We start from the raw sequence: 19,608 nt of genomic DNA, 5'->3' as shown, positions 1-19,608 counted from the left end.
TTTGAAGGAATCAGTCCTGGAAGTTAGAATCATAGAATCTTTTGGGTTGGAAAGGACCTTTAAAGGTCATCTAGGCCAACCTCCCTGCAATGAGCAGGGACATCTTCAACTAATTCTTCTGTTCTTGGTGGGCAGAAGGCCACGCTCCCAGGCAGAAGGCAGAGCCAAGTACAGCTTTCAGAGGAAAGCTTTAGAAGTATGGGTCTTGCTAATGTGTTTTTTGTTCTTAAATCACATAGGAATTGTGATAATGGTCTCAGAAGAGGAAGTATTTTTAATAAAAGAAAGATCTTTTAATAAATGAGCACTTATTTTCTGCCCAAGTTAACGTAAGAACTGGAGGGTTCTTGACACCATTAACCCAGCTGTATTATCTACTTGATGACTGAGGTTTTGTTAAGCTCTGCTGCGAAGTGACATCTTTTGTCCAGTTTCATTAAAGCTTTGTTAACAGCATCTCTGCCTTCCTCCCCTTTGTGATAGGTGAAGGAGTCAAGACGAAGATGTTTACTCTGCTTTAGTGGATTGTTTTGGAATGGTGTAGAAAGCAATCCTAGATCTGCTAAGAGAAACCTTTGGTTTCTTTGTGTGAAAGCTTGTATTCAGTGCCTGATTCTATCTATAACACCATCAGATACCTGTTTTTTAGCAAGCTAAAACTTCTGATTGCATTCCATACATCTGTTGTAAATAACTGGTGTTTTATTTGTAGGTTCATCCAAATGAACTGACAAATGGTGTTATAAATGCTGCATTCATGCTTCTGTTTAAAGATCTCATCAAACTTTTTGCTTGCTACAACGATGGGGTTATTAACTTACTAGGTAAGTAACCTGGTGCCTATGTCTCACATACCATGAGCGAGTGAAAAATGAGTTTCAGATCTGTTTCAGTTTTTTTTACTTTCATTAAAACTACGTTTTTCTTGGGTGTTCTGTTCTGAAGTGGGAAAAAATTTTAAGCCGTAACCTCTTACATTAGTGTCCATCTGAGACTGGATTGTCATTTGTGCTTAAAATTACATAGATTTCTACTTAAAGACACTGAGCATCTCTGTGCTTAAATAAACGTACAGCGCTGTGTGAGCTTGCATCATGTTTCCTGCAAAGTTAGCAAAGAAACTTTCCCTCTTTGATTGCATTTTTAAGATGCTCGGATTCTTCTGTTATAAAATTCTGTGTGGTAGCCTGATAGGAAGTAATGTACTCCTGAATAACACTCCTGTGAGCACTTCAGCTGGTCTATAAAGACAGCTCAAAATTGAGATTGCTTGGCCAGCGTGACTGACCCAAAACTCGGGCTGCAACTGGAACAGGAAGAAACTGAGAGGTTACAGACACTGAACAGGCAAAAGATGTTCCTGAGCTGTAAAGCTCAAACAATATTTTTTTTTTTGTATCCACGTTGCAACGCTTTCTGGTGGTTTCATAAAAGTACGTCTTTTGACTAAAACTATAGGCATGGGAAGCTTACGGAGCAGACACAAATGTGTTGGGCATAACAATTGGATTGAGATTTCACTGCTGTTATTAAAAGCATAAGTTTAGGTTGAAATATGTGGCAGTTGTGCTTGATAATGGACATGAACCAATTTAAGAGAGCTACTCGAGTGGAAAAAGGGTTGTTCTTTCAAGTGAAGACAACACGGGAGAGTACGTATTAATATATGTTGAAGTATCCTTAATTACTTTGACTTTTAAGTTTGGGAGCTACTTCTCCTGCTTAATTTTTATCTTTAAAAACCTGGTTTATGTCACACACAATGCTACCGCAGGTTGGGGTGCAGTTTTCTGGTCTATATAATTCTTTAACAGCTTACCAAACCCAACTTTGAAATTCTGCAAAGGACTAGGAATGCCACTAGCTTAGTGTTCAAGTAGAAAAATGTTGATACAGTGCAATATTCTTTGAAACGTGATTTTCCTGAAAACTAGAGTTGCTGATGAATGCAGAACTAACGTAAGATATCTTAACTGAAATTTGCCAAATTATTTCTCTAGAGAAATTTTTTGAAATGAAAAAGGGACAATGTAAAGATGCTCTTGAAATCTACAAACGATTTCTTACTCGAATGACCAGAGTATCAGAGTTTCTTAAAGTTGCGGAGGTAAGTGACTTCCAGTCTTCCGGAGTCTGGCACTTAAGTATTTTGTGAATTTTTTAGCACCGATATTAATTGCTCTTGTTTAAGCATCTGACTCAGTGTATATAAATGTGAGGCAGTATAGAAATTCCTAGATCTGGTTGTCCTGCTCTTCTTGAAGTAGTTAAGCCCTGCTTAGGACTTTCACATGTCTCTGCTATGCAGCCGGCCTCAACTCTCCTGGTACAACGTAACAGATGACATGATTCCAACCATGTCAATATTTATTGGAAATGCTGTAGTAAATGCCTGCTTCTAGGACAGGGTTGAACGTTAGAGGAAGATAGGGCAATTAGGAATAAAAGCGTAATGATTTTATAAGTCTGCTTTTTAAGTCTTTGCAGCCAACTGCAAATTAACTGGAATGGGAGATTTTCCTAGTTCTGACCCTTGTTATCATCCTCTTATGTGGATAATATGAATATTACATGGTTAATTAACTCTTTTACTGGGCTCTCATTTGTGGTATTTGGCTCCTTGGCACAAGATGCACATTATCCATGTTTCATGCTTCATTATAACAGGCAGCGGTAATGAACCAAATAAAAAGTTTGTTTCTTTGCTAATTTACTCATCTATTTATGAAGGAGCCTGCTAGACTCCTGGTTGGAATGGAATGTCTGATGTGAACGTTGAACTTGAGAGAGTGAAGTACTTTAGACACCTGTAGGTCAGCTTTGCGGGACAGGGATTAGAGTGACTATACTTGAGGGTTAGTGGGTGCAGCAGAGCTTGTTCTTCTGCAAAAGCTAAACCAGGAGGCACTTTGAAGAGCCATAGTGAAGCAACAGGACAACTGATAGCAAAAGGAGGTCTAAACCTGCAATCTTCTGTGCTTGAAGTGCTAGGAGAGAACAGCGGAACAGCAAAGTGACTTGAGCTTTAGCATATATTTTTTTAAAGTGACGTCTTCTAGGATTTGCTCACTGGCTGAACTTCACTGAACTTCCTTAGGATAGTCAGGTTGTCCATACCTGGACAGTGTGTGTTCAGGATTTCACTAACCCTGTCCTTTGAGACAACAGGGTATGACCAGAAAGCCCTGCCTGACTTGCAGTATGGAGTATGAACTTTACCAGGGTGGAATCAAACTCCCCTTTTTTAATGAATATTTAATTAAAAAAAAAAATAATTTAAAAGTGCTGCAGGTGGTTGAAGGTAGCTACTGGAAAGATGGCCATCATTACTTGCTAACTTTCATAGTCTTTTTCTAAAGATAAAGTATATTATGGTTTGAAGAGCATACCACAGTTTTAGTCAAAATTAGTGCCTGCTGCAGTGGAATAACACACTTACATTTTACCTCTTTTATACCTACAGCAAGTTGGAATTGACAAAGGCGATATCCCTGATCTTACACAGGTAAGCTTCTCTTGTAGTCTTTTTGGATCTGGGTAATAACTAGAAGTTCTGTAATTAGGAAGCACACCAGGAATGTAAATGTTGGTAGGAAGTCACATTATTTTAAAGCCCTCCCAACTAGCAAATAAGAACTGCCCAAAGCTATTTTTGAACACTGATATAAATAAAATCATGTCTCGTGCAATGACTTCTGACGTATAGTTGAAGGGTAGACTTGTTTTGCTCTTTGCATAGATTTTCGCAACTTGTAGTTCAGGTTCGAATAATAAAACTGCATTTCAGCTGATAAGTAACATATAATTGTATATAATATCAACGGTATACCTAAATTCCTAAAGGAAGCCATGGCAATAGTGAGTAGTATGTCCAGAAGGAGTTGGTTGTGTTGACGTTTGAGGTCTATACATACTTTGTAAACCCAAAAAAAGTGGTCACAGTAGTGAAATACAAGTTGATAGCTGTCATCTTTGGACTTTGTAGTTTCACTGCGATGTTTTGGAGGCTGAGGAGGCATCTTGACAGCTAAAGAGCTTAGCTCATTTTTATTTATTAACAATTCTTAAAGTATGGCCCCAGATAGCTAGTGGGGAACCCGTGTCGAATGTTCCACCACGATGGTGACTGATAGATTAGTCTAATGGTGAAGCAGTATCTAGAAGAAATGAAGCAACGTTCAGTGTTGCAAATTGGATACCAGACAATACTTAATTTCCAGATGGTTGCATCTGGGTAGAAATTTTCTGAAGCTTCCTCCCTGAATTCTGTTTGGTAGATGAGTTTCATATTACCCTGTGGACTTTTAAGAAACCTGTGAATAATGTATTGAAAAGCTCTTTTAAAGTCTGTAGAGGTAACTGGTAACAGGAAAGAATGGCTTTTTTTCTTTTGAAACAGAGCTTTCTGCTTATATGTTTAAGTAGGCACAACTTGTATCTTATGCTATAGCCTTTTTGAATACATAGAAGTCTGAATTTTTTATTTTTTTGAGCAAATGAGAGCCTTTGCTTATCTTTTTCTTGCTGCTGGAGAATTCTTGTAGCTACGTCACTTGTGTTTAACCAAATTCTTGTGCCCAAATTAGTTGAAAATGAATAAATATGCTTGTAAAAGCAGCAATGGTTAAGATGTTTCTGCATTGCATGTGTACGTGGGACATATTTAAACTCAAGCCGCCATTTAAGGATTTTTTTTGAGCATTTTAAATTTCTGCATGTGTTAAGTTACCTTATTGCTCAGTTTTAATACCAAAATTAGTATTTAGCTGATTTAGCCAGCCAGCTGGCTTTCAGCTTACTGCGCATCGGAGCAGTGGATAGTCTGTTTTCAAGCATCACAAACTGCCTTTTTTGATGCCTACATATACCTTGAAATTAAAGACATTATTTATGAAAAACGCCGTAGGTATTGCTGTCAGGAATTGTGGTTGATCTGAAAGAGACTGATAAAGAGAATTCCCCGTTTAAAGACTGTACCGTTGATGAACCGGTAACCCTGATGGAAATACTTGACCGTTATATGCTACTGTATCTCTCAAGGTTTTCCTCCTTGCTTGTTGGTCTTGTAGGAGTCTACTTATTTGGACTCTATTTTTATATGGGAGTAGTTAAGCACCCTGTCATTTTCATTGATGGCTTTTCCTATCTACCTTTGTAACAGCAAGAGCATGCCTGGGAGTGTTGCCTGAACACAAAAAGGTTGCTTAAAAAGTAAAACCTAAGATTGCGGAGCACTAAAAAAGCTTAGTTTTTATAGATGTCTAAAATAGTAATCTTTCCGAATTTTGAGTTAGCTGCTGGGCTCAGTAACCTGTGCCTGGCTACCATTTTGAGAAGAAATGGCTATAAGATTTTTGTGGTGTTGGGAGTCTTGAACTGCAGGTAGCTGCTTTTGGGGGCATTGGAAAGGACTTCTAGTTTGGTTTCTTTAGACTGCAAATACCATCTAACCCTCTGGTGGTGAAAGAGGTGTTGGAGGTTTGACTAAAAGCAAAACCCAAAGGATGACCTTGAAGCTACTACTCTTAAAATTAACCCTGTGGGTGCCTGTGCTGTTGTCGATGTTTGACACTGACTCAAAGCACGATGAGCAGCACAACATGGATTTGGGCTTCAGGCACTCTTTAGGAGAGGTAAATGTTTTCCCTCTGCAAATCTGGACACAGCATCATAGAATCATCTAGGTTGGAAAAGACCCTCGGGATCATCGAGTCCAACCATCTACCCTACTCTACAAAGTTCTTCCCCACACCATATCCCCCAACGCCACATCTAAATGGCTCTTAAACTCATCCAAGGATGGTGACTCAACCACCTCCCTGGGCAGCCTGTTCCAGTGTCTGATCACTCTTACTGTGAAGAATCATCTTTCAAAAGCTGTCTCTGCCTGAATACTTCTAGCATGGAAATCCACTGCTTTCACTGTGGGGTAAATAAAGTAACAGCAGGAGCGTGCATGTGGTGGACTTCAGGGAAGACGGTGCTGGATTTCAGAGTATCGTTAGGTCAGTGCAGTGTGTTTAGAAGTTTATCTTTCTCTTTGCTTTCCAGGCTCCCAGCAGTCTCATGGAGACCCTCGAGCAACATCTAAACTCACTGGAAGGAAAAAAACCTGGCAACAAGTAGGTATATATGTTGTACCATCTATCAAGGTGTAATAATAACAGTGTGAGACTAGCTGATGTTTAGGTTTGATTCCCCCAACCTCCTATTCCCACTTAGCTGGAAAACAAGCCGCGGTAAGACTAGGCTTTTCCTTTCCCTTACAAAGTTGTCTTAATTGCAACTTTTTTTTTTTTCTTACTGGGGGGTGGAGGGAAATGACACAGCAAACAGCTAGACGTTTTCCAAAATTAAGTCAAATTAACTATTGAAAACCCTTAGAAGGAACTGGTTTTTTACCCCGCTGCTAGGGCTTTTGTCATCAAAATGCATTTGTTTTCTAATGGCTTTGCATCTTCTTACTAGATACTTGTCATGGCTAAGTCTAGGAAGGATTAAGCTAAACCTGTGTTTTCTCTTTTACTGTTGCTTTCCTTGCAATTTAGCGAAGGGTAAGTACGTACGTTTATTGTCACTTGCATGCACACATGGTTATGTGTTTTTTTTTAAGATGGCTTGAACACTTAGAAATAGATGTCTTCTTTAAATTGTACCTACACTGTTGCTCGCTTTTTGTGTGTAATCATAAAGGGTTTTTTTGGTCATTTCTGTCATAGCTCCACATCTTCTAATCAGTTCTACAGCTCCTAGGACCTGTCCAATTTGAGTAACCCGTAGGTTGCATCCTGGTTCAATACCGGTGCAGTTTTAACTTCAGCTCCTCCTTTCATCTCCTAGATCAAAGCAGCTCTAAAAATATGTAGCAGTATTTTTGTATCTCATAATAATGAAAGTAAACAAATGCACTGACGTATATTTTAACGTACGATTAAGGATCTGTCGCTAGCGTTAGTGTGATTTTTCTTGCATGTTGGAGAACTTTCAGCCTGGACTTTCTAACTTAACTGTTTCCAGACTTTTAAATACCATTATTTTAAAGTAACTCTCACTTTCTTTAAAAGAACAGTAGACTTTGAGAATTCACTGACACATCATCAGAAGGCTTATGTTGGATAACTGCTTCCATATTGGTCTTACTCTGCTGCTGTTGCATGATTTTATAATATGGCGACATCTTGCCCCAGTAACTCTTGTAGAATTTATTTAAAAGGAAAAATAATCCTGTGATACCAATTAACTTAAAAGATTCATTTAATATTTGAAGTAAAAATTTGTATTCCTTGTCCAAAGGGGCCGTGGAAGTTTGAGAAATGGGAAGGTCATGCAATTGTAGAGAATTTCAGAAAGCTGTCGTGCTTAGCTTTTGGCCTTTTTGCAGTAGTATTGATGACCAGAACCATAGTTTCGAAAAGTGTACATATATGAAAACACCTTTTTTTTTTTTTTTTTTTTTTTTTTTTTTCCCAGATCTGGGGCTCCTTCTCCTCTGAGCAAGGTAAATACTGCAAACTGCTGTACTAGTTAATTATCGTTCAGGTGATACGCTTTAGAATATCTTAAGGCCATAAAGAGTTAAATTTCTGTCTCCTAATCTGCTTTTTAGGCTTCACTACCCAGGTCCTGCCTGACTGAAAAAAATTGCATCTTCTAATGGCCTTGTAAATAACGGCCCCATAAAAGCACTTTGCTGATCTGAAGGGCTGTGGTGCTTATACCAGTGCAGGATGCTAAGCAGCTTTGCCGGGATCTGATGGCCAAGCTTTGTGAAAGCATAAAAGATGCACATATCTTTATCTCAACTCCTTTTTTGTGGGTTTGGTTTTTTTTTCTTACTCTGTACTGTTTCTCCTCCCAAACTCTTCAATCCGTTTGCAGCTTTTTATGAGGAAGTTCTGACTCTTCTAAAACCACATTCATGTGAAAAGCCAGGAAGAAAACTCTCATCTGATACACCTAGTTTCAGAATTAACCTTTATTAGTGAGACCGCTCAGCTTAATCTAAAGCAAGAGTTGCCAGTGAAAACGTCTTGGTTTGAGTGTCAGATGAACCAATGAGTTTTATGGTGTTAGAAATAGTAGTTCCTGGTATCCCTGAAGCATTGCCAGGTGCTGTAGGTCTATGTCTGATAATGGGTGTTGTGCAGGAAAAACTCAATGAAAACCTCTGAATCTGGGGGAGACGGTTCAGTGGGTGATTTGAGTGTAAGCTCTTGAATTTCTTTCCAAAAAGCCCTTTTTAAAACAAACAAAAAACTCTTATCCAATACTGTAGCGGTTGGTAAGAACACGGTGGCTCAGAAAGTGTTCTTACAACTTTAAGTAATCCCCTCCTCCCCGATTTACATGAAGAATTTGGACCACTCTAATCTCAAACCTTAGTAAAGGCTTGAGGAGGGTCTAGAAAGCTTATATCCATCTCCTGCTGGAGTTGTGATGGTGGGATGGCAGTAGCAGAACTCAGAAGTAACTTCAAATTTGCCATTCTTTTTCTTTTTTGAAAGCTGTCAGAATAGCAAACAGTGCTAAACATGGGACATGGTTTTGCTCGTTAGGAAAAAGATTTCTCTAGTGTGTGAGATGCTTTAACAAAGCTCTTAGTATCTTTTAGAATTAAATCGACACTCTTCAAGGTAACTTGAGTCTTCAAGCGCACAGAAGAGTTGCAGTATACTCTCTTGAGCGTCTGTCCTTGCCATGGTTAAACTACCCTTATCCAGAATTGGAGGAGCTAATGAAGCTGAGCTGGCTTCTTTATCTTTGCCAATGACTTAACAGTTAACACTGCTCTTAAACTCTCTTCAGCCTGAAGGTTTACGTACATACTTTTAACTTAGTTTCTAACCATTTCCCTTCTCCCACCATTTCTGCGATTAGGGTGCTAAGGGTGCTGTTGTGGACTAACACATAGTTCATTCCGTGGACGAAATAAATGAAGGGTCTGACAGACGTAGAAACAAGCCCACAAAAATTCTTTGCTCCTCCCGGCTCCAGGATGGTCTTAAAACTGAGAGGAGGGAGTTTTCTGAGGAGCAGACCATTTTCTTGGAACTTGCTGAGAATCCTTTGACACATAGGAGCCGTTAGTTACCCTAATTGGGATTTTAAAAGGCAAGTAGAGCAACTCGGAATCATTTGCTTGAATTAGTTGCCTAGATGTTGGGTGAATTTTCAAGCCAAGGGACATTCAGAGCACCTGCAACAGGCATTTCCTCTTGAGCCAGACATCACGAGGTGGAGTTTCTCAGCTCAATGACCCTCTGAAAACTTAGCCTCTTCTTCCTTAAATATTCCCAAAGGGGAGAACAGCTCATGATGAGAAGACTTGATGTCAAAATTGGGTTTTTAAAGTATGTGAATCTGTGCATGAGTTGTTTGTGGAGAAATGCTGGTGTAGTGAACGTATATTTAAAATATTTCTCCAGTCTTCTCCGGCCACAACTGTTACATCTCCTAGTTCTACTCCAGCAAAAACTATTGATACATCTCCTCCAGTTGATCTTTTTGCAACTTCATCTACAGCTGCGCCAGTCAGGTAAGTTTAAAAAAAATAGTATTTGAATTATTGAGCCTGATTTAGATGCCAAGTGACACTTGTAACAGGAGGGTTTTGCTTACTTAGAATTGTCTAGGTTGGAGGGACCTTTAAGATCATCTAGTCCAACCATCTGAGACACCAACAGATGGTGTACAGAAGTATTGAATTGGCTACATTATTCTACCAGTATAGACCACAAATGAGCTCTAAAAAAAATAAATAAAAATATTGTGGCTACTCTGATTTGCTTTCAGTGTAGTAGTGATGTTGTACCACTTCCAACATAAACTTTTAATTGAATAGACTGAAGTAACGTGCAAATCTGAAGGAGGCTTTGCTGGCTTTCAGTATTCCATTTCTAAAGCTGCTGAATTAAGATTCCTTTTTCTTGCTGTTCAAATTAGTTAATGAAGCACAAAAATAATGAACTTTTGGAGGTTAAAATGAAAAAATAAACATTTGACCAGTGAGAAAATCTGAAGCTTGCTTTCAAGTCAAAGCTGGAACAAGCTGCTGCTGCTCATTGTAATGAGCAGAGATGAAAGAACTCGAGACATGTAAAAGCTCTAAGCTTGAACCAGAAGTCTGAAGACACGACTAACTTCAGTTAAATCGATGAAGTAGAAAGATCTTCTACTGTTCATTATTTAAATGTTCTAAATGAACAAGACCTTGTTTCCTAAGCAAACACCCGGCTGGCTTAAGCCATGGAAGTTTCACCAACTCTCTTCTACTTAATGCCTGCTTATTGCCTGGAAATGCAGGTTTCATGCTTTTTGTCTTGACACAATGAAATATTGAAGTAGAATGGAGCTGTTTTCAGTCGCAGCGGTTATTTGCTCTTTTCTTAGGGACCACCTGGGATTTTGGTTTTGGGTGGTTTTGTTTGGTTTTTTGTTTTATTTGTTTGGGTTTTTTTAAGGATTGTAAAAGTCTCATAGATCTGTTACGATGTCATTATCGAATATTGGAAGTAAGTCAAGGTCCCGTCATGGGGTGTAATGTTTTCTTGCCACTTACTGCAGTAGAGGTGTTTACGGCCATTGCTCTTATCCTAAGGCCTGAAAAAAAAAGTCTCTCTCGGTGCTTTCATCAGTCATCCAAATGAAGGGTAATTCCTACATTCCAGTTATGATTTATTTTTTTAACTTGATTAAAATGGACAAATTCCTCCAGTATTTAATATCCCTCTTCCTTTCCTTGGCAGCTCTTCCAAACCATCCAGTGATCTTCTGGATCTACAGCCAGATTTCGCCGGTACCGGGCAGGCGGCTCCAGCAGCCGCGGCCGGAGCCACTTCATGGGGAGGTAGAGAAACCTCACTCTCAGCCTCAATTCTTGCAGCCTCCATCTTCTTGCCTGGCTGAACTCTGAAACCCAGCTTTTTTCCTTGCTAGCACAGGATGTTCCCAGCTCACTCCCAGGCTTCTGCTGACCCGACAGCCAGGCATCCCTTCGCAGAGCGAGGCTACTCCTTTTTCCAGGGATACGCATAATAGTATAAGCTGCTTATAAGGGCCTGAGGGCAAAGCTGGGGGGAGCCAGGATTACGTGACTAAAAGTAAGCAGGGAAGGGGGATGGCTGAAGGTGAACAGGTAGGGTAGGCGCTTTAGAACGGAAGAGCTGGAACTGCTCCTGTGCTTGTTGGCAAAGCGAGGACAGAAATCAGCTCTTCTGTTCATAAAGCAAAGCCCACAGGTCAGTTAGGGAGAGGATCATAAATAGCTTTTAAAACAAAAATGCATCTAAAGCCAGTGGTGGCAAATTGGTTCTGCTGCAAGTGTGACTACCTCTGACAACCCTTAATGTATTTTTATTAAAACCTTCCTTGTCTGCTTAGAATAATGATATGAAAATAGAAGTAGAGGGCTAATTGCCTTCACATGGGAATGCCTGACCGGCTCTGTGGTGACCTGAGCCTGTTGTTCCAGGCAGCACTAGGAGCTGGTGGGCTGAAGAGGACCGTGATAAACGTAGGCAATGTTCACTCCTGTCCTGAGAAGGCAGGGAATTAGGCCAGTCAATGTGATTTAACTTAACGCAGTTGTAAACCCACACTGCGGTGTAATCTTAAGAGCTCGTCGCTTGTGTGGCAGCTTAATGAACCCATCAGCCCGCTCACGGCAGGAACGCGACACTGAGTCATGCTGACTCTGCTGTGAATGCTAATAGTACTGGATACTGGTGGCTTCTGCATTCCCTGTATCTCTTCTTAGCTTTAGTTCATTAAAGATGATGTTATATCTCAGCCACTTCATTGTGACAGGATAGCTTTGGCTCTCATGTAGACCGTGTTTTGCGTATTCCTACTTAATCTGTTGAATTGAAACATTTATTTTTTTTGCAGAAGTGTCAATTTTGTTAACTGAAATGTAATCATGCCCAGAAAGCAAGACCAAAGAGTCATCTACGCTTGGATGCCTGGGACTAATTACTCTGCAGTTTTTGATTGCATCCTATTTGTCTTGCTTTGTCGTTGCCAACTACTGGAACAGAAGCTTTTGAGGAGTTTGAAAGAGCTCAGGCTTCTCAGCCAACTTTTTTAAGCAGTTACTCATTTATGCAGAGTAAATAGGCAATAATATTGTAAAATAGTGATTCACATCGCAATTGAAAGCTGATTTCATGTGGTTTTTTGCTTTGCTCTTTTGGACAAAGCACCTGCAGTTTAGAACTTCGGTGTGTTTATTCTTCTGAATTACTGAAAACTTTTAAAATTGACTAGTTATGCTCCTAGTCCTCTTAATCCCCAATGGAAAAGGACAGCTAACTTTTTTCCTGTGGCTAGGATTATTGCTAACCTCATCACGTATACTTCAGTCTTACCTTTCAGAATAGCATTTTGGTAACTTGGTAAGCTTCGGGTTGGTCTGCTTTACTGCTGGCAAGAGCCCAGGTATGATGACCTGCTGCTGCACTGGAATCTTGCCTTTTTTTTTTTTTTTCCCCCTTTTTTCAACTCTCTTAAATAATTGTCAAACACCATGCCAGACATGCATAAATTGAGAACTGGATTGGCTTTGTTGTGAAAATACTGAAATTTCTATTAATGGTAATGAGAAAACCTTTGAGTCTGTGTTAAGGGTTGGGTTGTTTTTTTTTTAAAAATTACTTATTTAAACTAAATCTGGAGGCTGAAACCGGTAGTCATTATAAATTGTATGATCTCATAGGTACTACAGAGCTTTCTAATTAGTGCAGATGGGACCACAACAGGAATACTGCATCCAGTTCTGAGTTCTCTGCTTAAGGCCAAGGGCTACCAGGACTCTAGGGATCAGAGGGAAGGGTAATAACAACAGGTTGCAGCTTCAGAGGCTGATTGGACATAAGGAAAAAATTATTTCCCTTGGAGGGTAGGGCAGTAGTGGTGCAGATCCCCGATGTGAGCCAGTGGGGTCTCCATTCCTGGAGAGATTCCAAAACCTGACTAGACAAAGCCATGACTGCCCTGAGCTGGTGTTGGCCGTAACGTTGTTCTGAGCAGGAGGCTGGACAAGATGACCTTCCTTCCACCTGGGACTTTCGGGAGGATGTGTAGCTGTGCCTCCCTGCTGCTTGAGCTTCTTCCTCATCTGCAAAACTCTTCTGGCCCACAGCAAGTTAACGGTGGGAACTCATGAGATAGCGGTAGTAGGGGGAGGAAGCTGGAAGAATTGCTGCAGTTCAGAATAGTTAGGAAAATGTGAATATCAATTACTTCGAGATGCAGAATCAAACTGGCACTTTAAATGTCACATAAACCTCAGGAATACAAGTCACCAGCAAATGATCCTGCTTTCTTAGTCTCACTGGCAGTGTAGATTCTATGTATTCTGGCACATACTGTATATTTGGTATAGTACACTGTATGTTTAGTGGTATATACAGTACACTGTAGATTTTGTTGTATACCTAGTAGATTTCTGAATACAACATAAGTTACCCAGCAGATGAACTTGTGAAAATCTGCACCTCTGTGCTAACAGGAGATGATCAAGGTAGGGTAATAAGTTGCCTGCAGCGTACCACGGGGTGGATCGATAGGCATTTGGCAGGCAAACGAGACTGTAGCATTACAAAAAATACAGTAGGTCAAATTCTACACCCTCACGAGGTCTGACTCTCAGATATAAAAGCAAATTGACTTGAATTTCTGCTCCGAACTACCTTGTAGTGTGCCTTAGAACATGGATTTATTAGTGTTGTTCCTTTAATATTACTACACAATAAAGCATTGGTTTTAATCCTTCCCATATTATGAGTAAGTGTAGGTTTCCATGCTGGATAATTGTAATTTCACTGTATTGCGATCTATAACATAACTGGATAACAAAAGGGCATTGAAAGAATAACCTAATAGAAGGTAAAAGTTTGCCAACAGTTGTTTATTTCTAAGCGTAGCTGTGAGACGCCTACCTGGTGTGCAGTAATGAGATACCCAAATGCTGCATTTTTAATATACTGTTAGGCTCTTTCAGAATGGTATTTTGACTTACCTCAGCTTGTGCAGTCAGTCTCGAGTAGACCTCTCTCCCAAGGAACCAGTTACAAAAATACTTAACATGTTTAAAAGGTCCTGGTGCCTTTTTAACAAGTGTTGTAAAATAAAGGCAGACGTGCTCAAAGCGTTTTGCTTCCAACCTACTGACCCCTGGTAAAGCATCTGGACTCCCTGCTTGCTGTTCAGTGTGGATCAGATGCACCTGATGACCCTATGTCTGCAGTGAATCCAGGAGCAGCACGGAGCTACTGCTTAGTAAATAGGTAGTTGTTGAGCTCAGGCTAATCTAACTGCAGTATAAAAATGTAATAGGCCAAACCGGTTAGTTTTCCCAGGTTTTTGTAGCTTGTAGTATATATGCCTATAAATGCTTAAAGGATGGGTGTTGGGAGGATGGGGCCAGTCTTTTCTCAGTGGTGCCCAGGGACAGGACAAGAGGGAACGGGCACAAACTTGAACACGGGAAGTTCCACCTAAACATGAGGAGGAACTTCTTTCCTGTGAGGGTGGCAGAGCCCTGGAAGAGGCTGCCCAGAGAGGTGGTGGAGTCTCCTTCTCTGGAGACATTCCAAACCCGCCTGGACACATTCCTGTGCAACCTGCTCTGGGAGGACCTGCTCTGGCAGGGGGTTGGACTAGATGATCTCCAGAGGTCCCTTCCAACCCTGTATCATTCAGTCATTCTGTGATAGTTGGTTTTTACGTAGGCAAAGCTTCCTCTGTCTTTGAGCTCAATCTGACTGATCTCAGAGGGCATCAAATCGTAGGAAATTAAAGATCCTTCATTGGCTTCCAGAAACAGTTGACTAAGGAACCGAGGTTGGAACAGAGCCAGCCTGCTTATGCTGTCAATCGTTTATTTTCCTCATAGTGAGTGTTGACAGGGGATTGTTTCTGCATGGTGTATTTGCTTGGTCACAAATGCAAGATCGCAAATGCTCTCCTAGGTTGTTGTTTGGGGTTTTTTTGCTTTTTTTTTTAATTTGTGGTTGGGTTTTTTTTTTGGCTAAACAGTTGTCTCAAGTACAAGAACCATGGTCTGTCTGTCTCAGAATACACTTGCGGCAGTAGAGATGCTGTGTATTGTATCCTGAAGTAACTTAACACTGTATTTCATAAAATCATAGAATTGTCTACGTTGGAAGGGACCTTTAAGATCATCTAGTCCAACCATCAACCTAACTCTGATAAAAAACCATCACTAAACCATGTCTCTAAGCACTATGTCAACCCGTCTTTTAAATACCTCCAGGGATGGTGTCTCAACCACTTCCCTGGGCAGCCCATTCCAAGGCTTAATAACCCTTTCCGTGTAAACATTTTTCCTAATATCCAATCTGAACCTCCCCTGGCGCAACTTGAGGCCATTTCCCCTTGTCCTATTCTGCTGGAATAGCCTGCATTTAGTGCCAGTTTTGTGAAGGGTTCTAGGGCTGGGAGGTGGATCATGACAGCTCACTTTGGCAGAACAGTAACCTGAATTCGGTCTACTTTTAATGGCTGTTATGTTGATATTGACTGCTTTTTGACTGCTTTGGTCGAGAAAATACTTGCAACTAAGCAGAATTATCTTGGGATTCTCTTTGGTATCTGAGTATGTTCTGCTAATAGCTCAGTAATTTAAATAAGCTTTAACTGTGCCTGTTGACTATACTTCTGTGTGAGCACTGGGTTCATTGGGGGTCACTCTTCCCATGTATGCTTTACGTGGTGAAATCTATAATCTGTGAGCTGTTAGGCCCAGAAACTTGTGTTTAAAATTTTCAGTGTTCTTGGGGGTTGTTAGTTGTTCATAAACTTCAGAAAAGTCTACCTACTTCTGGTCTTACTCTCACGCTGCGAAGCTAAATGCAAGAGAGAACTAACATAGTGGTGAATTCAGCTTCTAAAGAAGTGATTCTTGGCTTTATCCTGGGGTAGTGAAAGGTAGGAGACCTTCCTGTCAACCCTTACAGGTCAATAGTTGGTTCTCTCTGTTACGTTTAAGAGAAGAAAACCAGCTGTATGAAACAGAAGCGATAAATACTACCAGTGTCTGAACATTTTGCTGATCAGATATTAAGGGGCTTACCAGATACGCGAAACTTATGTACTGGTTCTGTTTTGAATAGTGTTGTTAAACAGAATGAGCTTTGTCGCGTAACGATAACTTCTTGAATGTTGCAAAATCAAGTGCAGAAATTATGTTTAACCTAGACACGTCACTTAGAGAATGAACATATGGCTAATGAACATCTTCAGTCTGGCAATTCTACTAACTGGTCTGTTTCTTTATTCTGCTGTCATTTTAATGGACAATCACTAGACCTCTTGGGAGAGGGTGAGTAATATTTTTGATTTCTAAGACTTTTGAACATTAAGACTCATTAAAAGCTCCAGCTTTCTGGAGCTTGAGTGATTGTGGTCTCTCTCCCTCTTCCCCTTACTTTTGCTGTTTGATCTCCATCATATGGTTGCGTATAGATAATCTGGCCGCGCTTTCCGGTGTTACCTCCGAGCCACAGATCTCAGACCCGTTTGCCCCAGAGCCTACTGCAACTCCTGCTGCAACTACTGATACTACGACTACTACGGCTGCTGCCGCTACAACCACAACCGTTACTGCTGCCACTGCTGAAGTGGATCTCTTTGGAGGTTAGTTTGGTTGCTCTAGTGCTCTACCCCAGCTTGTAAGGCAGATGAAGCAGTATTGAGTTCGGCTATTTCAACAAGGCCTCTAAATTTAAGTGAACTATGCCAGGGGTGCCTGCGTGTCGGATGCTGGATGGAACAGGAGATGTAAACCGTCCAACTGCCTCTTTCTTTGCTCTGCTTTTAGCTGATAGACTGCATATATGTGGAAATGGCCAAGTGTATACACTTAAGACTGAGCTACCTTATGGTTGAACAGCTAAGAACATTAGTTTTCAGGTCCAGGCTGGGGTAAGCAGGTATTTTTTCGACATTATTTGATAACCATGCGCTATACTACAATTTCTGGGGAAAGCAGTTGTGCTTTCATAGTTATTGCACTGGAGAGGATGGACGTGGCAGCTCCCTGCCCTTTCATTACATGTCACGCTTGAGCTGTGTTGTGTTTCTTTTGGATCTTTCCTGTAAATATAGTATTGAGCCAGCTGAAATTACTATATTTCAGCATTCTTGAGTCTGGGTTTTATTTTGCATAGCATTAAGAGTAAATTAAAGTGGCAATGCACATATCCCAACTATACAACTAATGTATAAGAAACATATTCTTATAGTTTAGTTACACTCATTCAGTGTCTAATGTTAGCATCTAGCCTCTTAAATAAGAATAAATTGCCACCTGTATGTTGTCAGCTTTCCTGTCACTCTCACGGAGCAGGAGGCTTCTCAGCAGCATGTCAGAAATTATCATTTCTTTTCAACACTGTACCAGCCCAGGTTAATGGAGAACTGTTCTGATTTACAAACAACGTGCATAGCGTGTTTGAGATCACCCGACCGCTGTATTTTTTCTAGTTGTCTCTTCCCGTGATACACACTTGGCCAGTGGATGTCAGGTATCAGTAATAACTTACTTGCTATCAAAACTGAATTCCAGTATATTCTCTGTGGGGGTATGTTTATCGCTTCTAGTCACAAGGGTGCTGGATAGGTCTCACACATAAACAGTTTGACTACAAAGGTATTTCCTAAAGTTCTCGCAAGTTTTGTTTAGGACTGACTTCAACAGACACCTCCAAGATATCCCCAGTAAAACTGCTGAGGAGCTCAAAGAAAGGAGTACAACTGCCACCTGCTACTTAATCCCTCCTTTTACAAAGATAAATAATAGTCCAAGTGCCGCAGGATCAGGCAGTTCAGAAGCAATTTTAAAATAGTCATGGGCAGCGGTTCTGGACACCAGTAGGAGCAAGAGAGAGTCTGATGTTGGTTACTCTCAGAATCTCGTTGCAGAAGCCAAGACCTGAGGTCCTTAACGCCCCTGCAGATGCGTTACATGTGAAACTCCTGGTGTGTAGATGTTGGGGTTGAGCCAGTCTTGGATACAGCACTTTCAAATTGCATTATTAATTTACTTTTAAAAAAAATTAAATTATATTTAAATGGGTAGAAATCACTGTAAACTTGCAGCAGGATTAGAAAAACATCTGCCCTTGCCTATTCTTCCACTACTACAGCAGTAAGATGTACCCTTCTCTTTTTTTTTTTTCTACCTTTTCCACTATTCTGTGCCTGGAAAAATGGCTGCCACCAAATCATGTGTCTACTTTCACATTTATAAAGCGGCAAAATGCTGGATGCTTTTAGTTTCTAGAGATTTAACTGCTCATTAGATTACTTAGTGGAACATGTTAAGAAGTGGAGTTGCCTTCATCCTCCACTGCGGGAAGAATTTTACTTTTGCAGTATCCAGACTTCGTGACTCGATCTCTTCTTTTATAGAGAGTGTATTTTGTTGCTCAAATACTATCAATCTCCAGTGGATTGTATATTAGATGGATACTGACTCTTTCCTAGAACGCTTCAGGGAGAAGCAAGGTTTTATTACTTACAACAGCATCAAGTTCTGGAATTGAAAACCTCTAATTCTCAAGAAGAAAAATCTCTAAACATACTCAGCAGTGAAGGTACTTCTGCAGGGCCTTCAGAGCACCCACAGCCCCGACCAATTTAAGATCGTGGAGTCCATATTGGACTTCCATCTGTCTACTTATGGGGTTTTTTGTTTCTTCTTTGGTTTCTTTCTGAAGCCTCTGCTGTATGTGATGTCCCATACTAACATTCCTTGTTGCTGTAAGACTACAGTACAGTGCAAGAAGCTGTAGTTTTTGGGCAGACACTGCTGCTCCTCTAGCTTTGGTGGTGCTAGGCAGCCTGACACTTAATAAGTAGGTATTTGACCTTTGAGGTCTGCTGGAGATAACAGTCTTCAGGGTCACCTTAACTTTTTGCAGCTTGCCAGTTCCTAGTTGCTTTCCACGGTTCCTTGGCAGCGAGGTGCGGTAGGGAAGGTACAGGAGGAGTGATCTCTGGAGAAAGGACGTAAAGAGTCTGCAGGGAGCAGCTATGTAGGGAAAAGAAGCCAAAAGCTGCAGGAAAAAGGTGGCCAAGCGGGTAGAAGAAGCAGAAGAGGAGACTTTGCAGGAATTGACTGATGACTGTTATTCTCTTGCACTACATCACTGGTACTTTAGCTGATAGGACAAACATGCTGCCTGTGACTAAGCTTTGTCTTTAGGAGGAGAAGCAGCTCTGCATTACGTCTTCATCTCTAACGTGGTCTTAGAAAGTGGATGAGAAATGGAGGGTTGATCCAGCATAGCTTTTTGGAAGAATTCAATCTGATTAATGGGCAAGCTTTTCAGTTCGAAACTCCTTATCTCTTCTCTAAGATGAACAAGAGGAGGCTGTTCTCAAAATCCATCTGGAATCATTCCTGAGAGGGAGAAATAAAAAGGTAGAAGAAAGGCGAAATATCTTGAAATGCTTTGTATTTCCGTTATATATTTCCAACTTGTCCATAATAGAATTTGGACAATTTGTGCTCTTGCGTTATATTCTTTATAAGAAATCTGGGGTCTGTCCTTTCATGCTGGGAAGTAATTATAAGTAGCATTG

General features: G+C 40.6%; 1 protein-coding gene across 28 annotated transcripts in view; it reads left to right on the top strand.

Moving 5' to 3' along the window:
- SNAP91 (synaptosome associated protein 91) overlaps positions 1-19,608 on the top strand; it is a 62,479-nt gene that overhangs the window by 24,734 nt on the left and 18,137 nt on the right. For 14 of the 28 annotated variants that reach the window (XM_074150494.1, XM_074150490.1, XM_074150505.1 and 11 more), the window contains exons 6-14: positions 713-824; positions 2,001-2,107; positions 3,464-3,505; positions 6,052-6,122; positions 7,471-7,498; positions 9,426-9,535; positions 10,746-10,846; positions 16,328-16,342; positions 16,486-16,656. In XM_074150494.1, the coding sequence (XP_074006595.1) occupies positions 713-824; positions 2,001-2,107; positions 3,464-3,505; positions 6,052-6,122; positions 7,471-7,498; positions 9,426-9,535; positions 10,746-10,846; positions 16,328-16,342; positions 16,486-16,656 (757 nt within the window). Of the gene's footprint in view, positions 1-712; positions 825-2,000; positions 2,108-3,463; positions 3,506-6,051; positions 6,123-6,548; positions 6,555-7,470; positions 7,499-9,425; positions 9,536-10,745; positions 10,847-16,327; positions 16,343-16,485; positions 16,657-19,608 lie in introns of all 28 variants that reach the window. The other 14 variants (XM_074150509.1, XM_074150504.1, XM_074150503.1 and 11 more) reach the window with 6 other exon arrangements.

The sequence above is a fragment of the Numenius arquata genome, chromosome 7 (genome assembly GCF_964106895.1).
Source record: "Numenius arquata chromosome 7, bNumArq3.hap1.1, whole genome shotgun sequence".
NCBI lineage: Eukaryota > Metazoa > Chordata > Aves > Charadriiformes > Scolopacidae > Numenius > Numenius arquata.
Note: the sequence above shows the minus strand (reverse complement) of the source record. Positions and strands in the feature narration are given on the sequence as shown.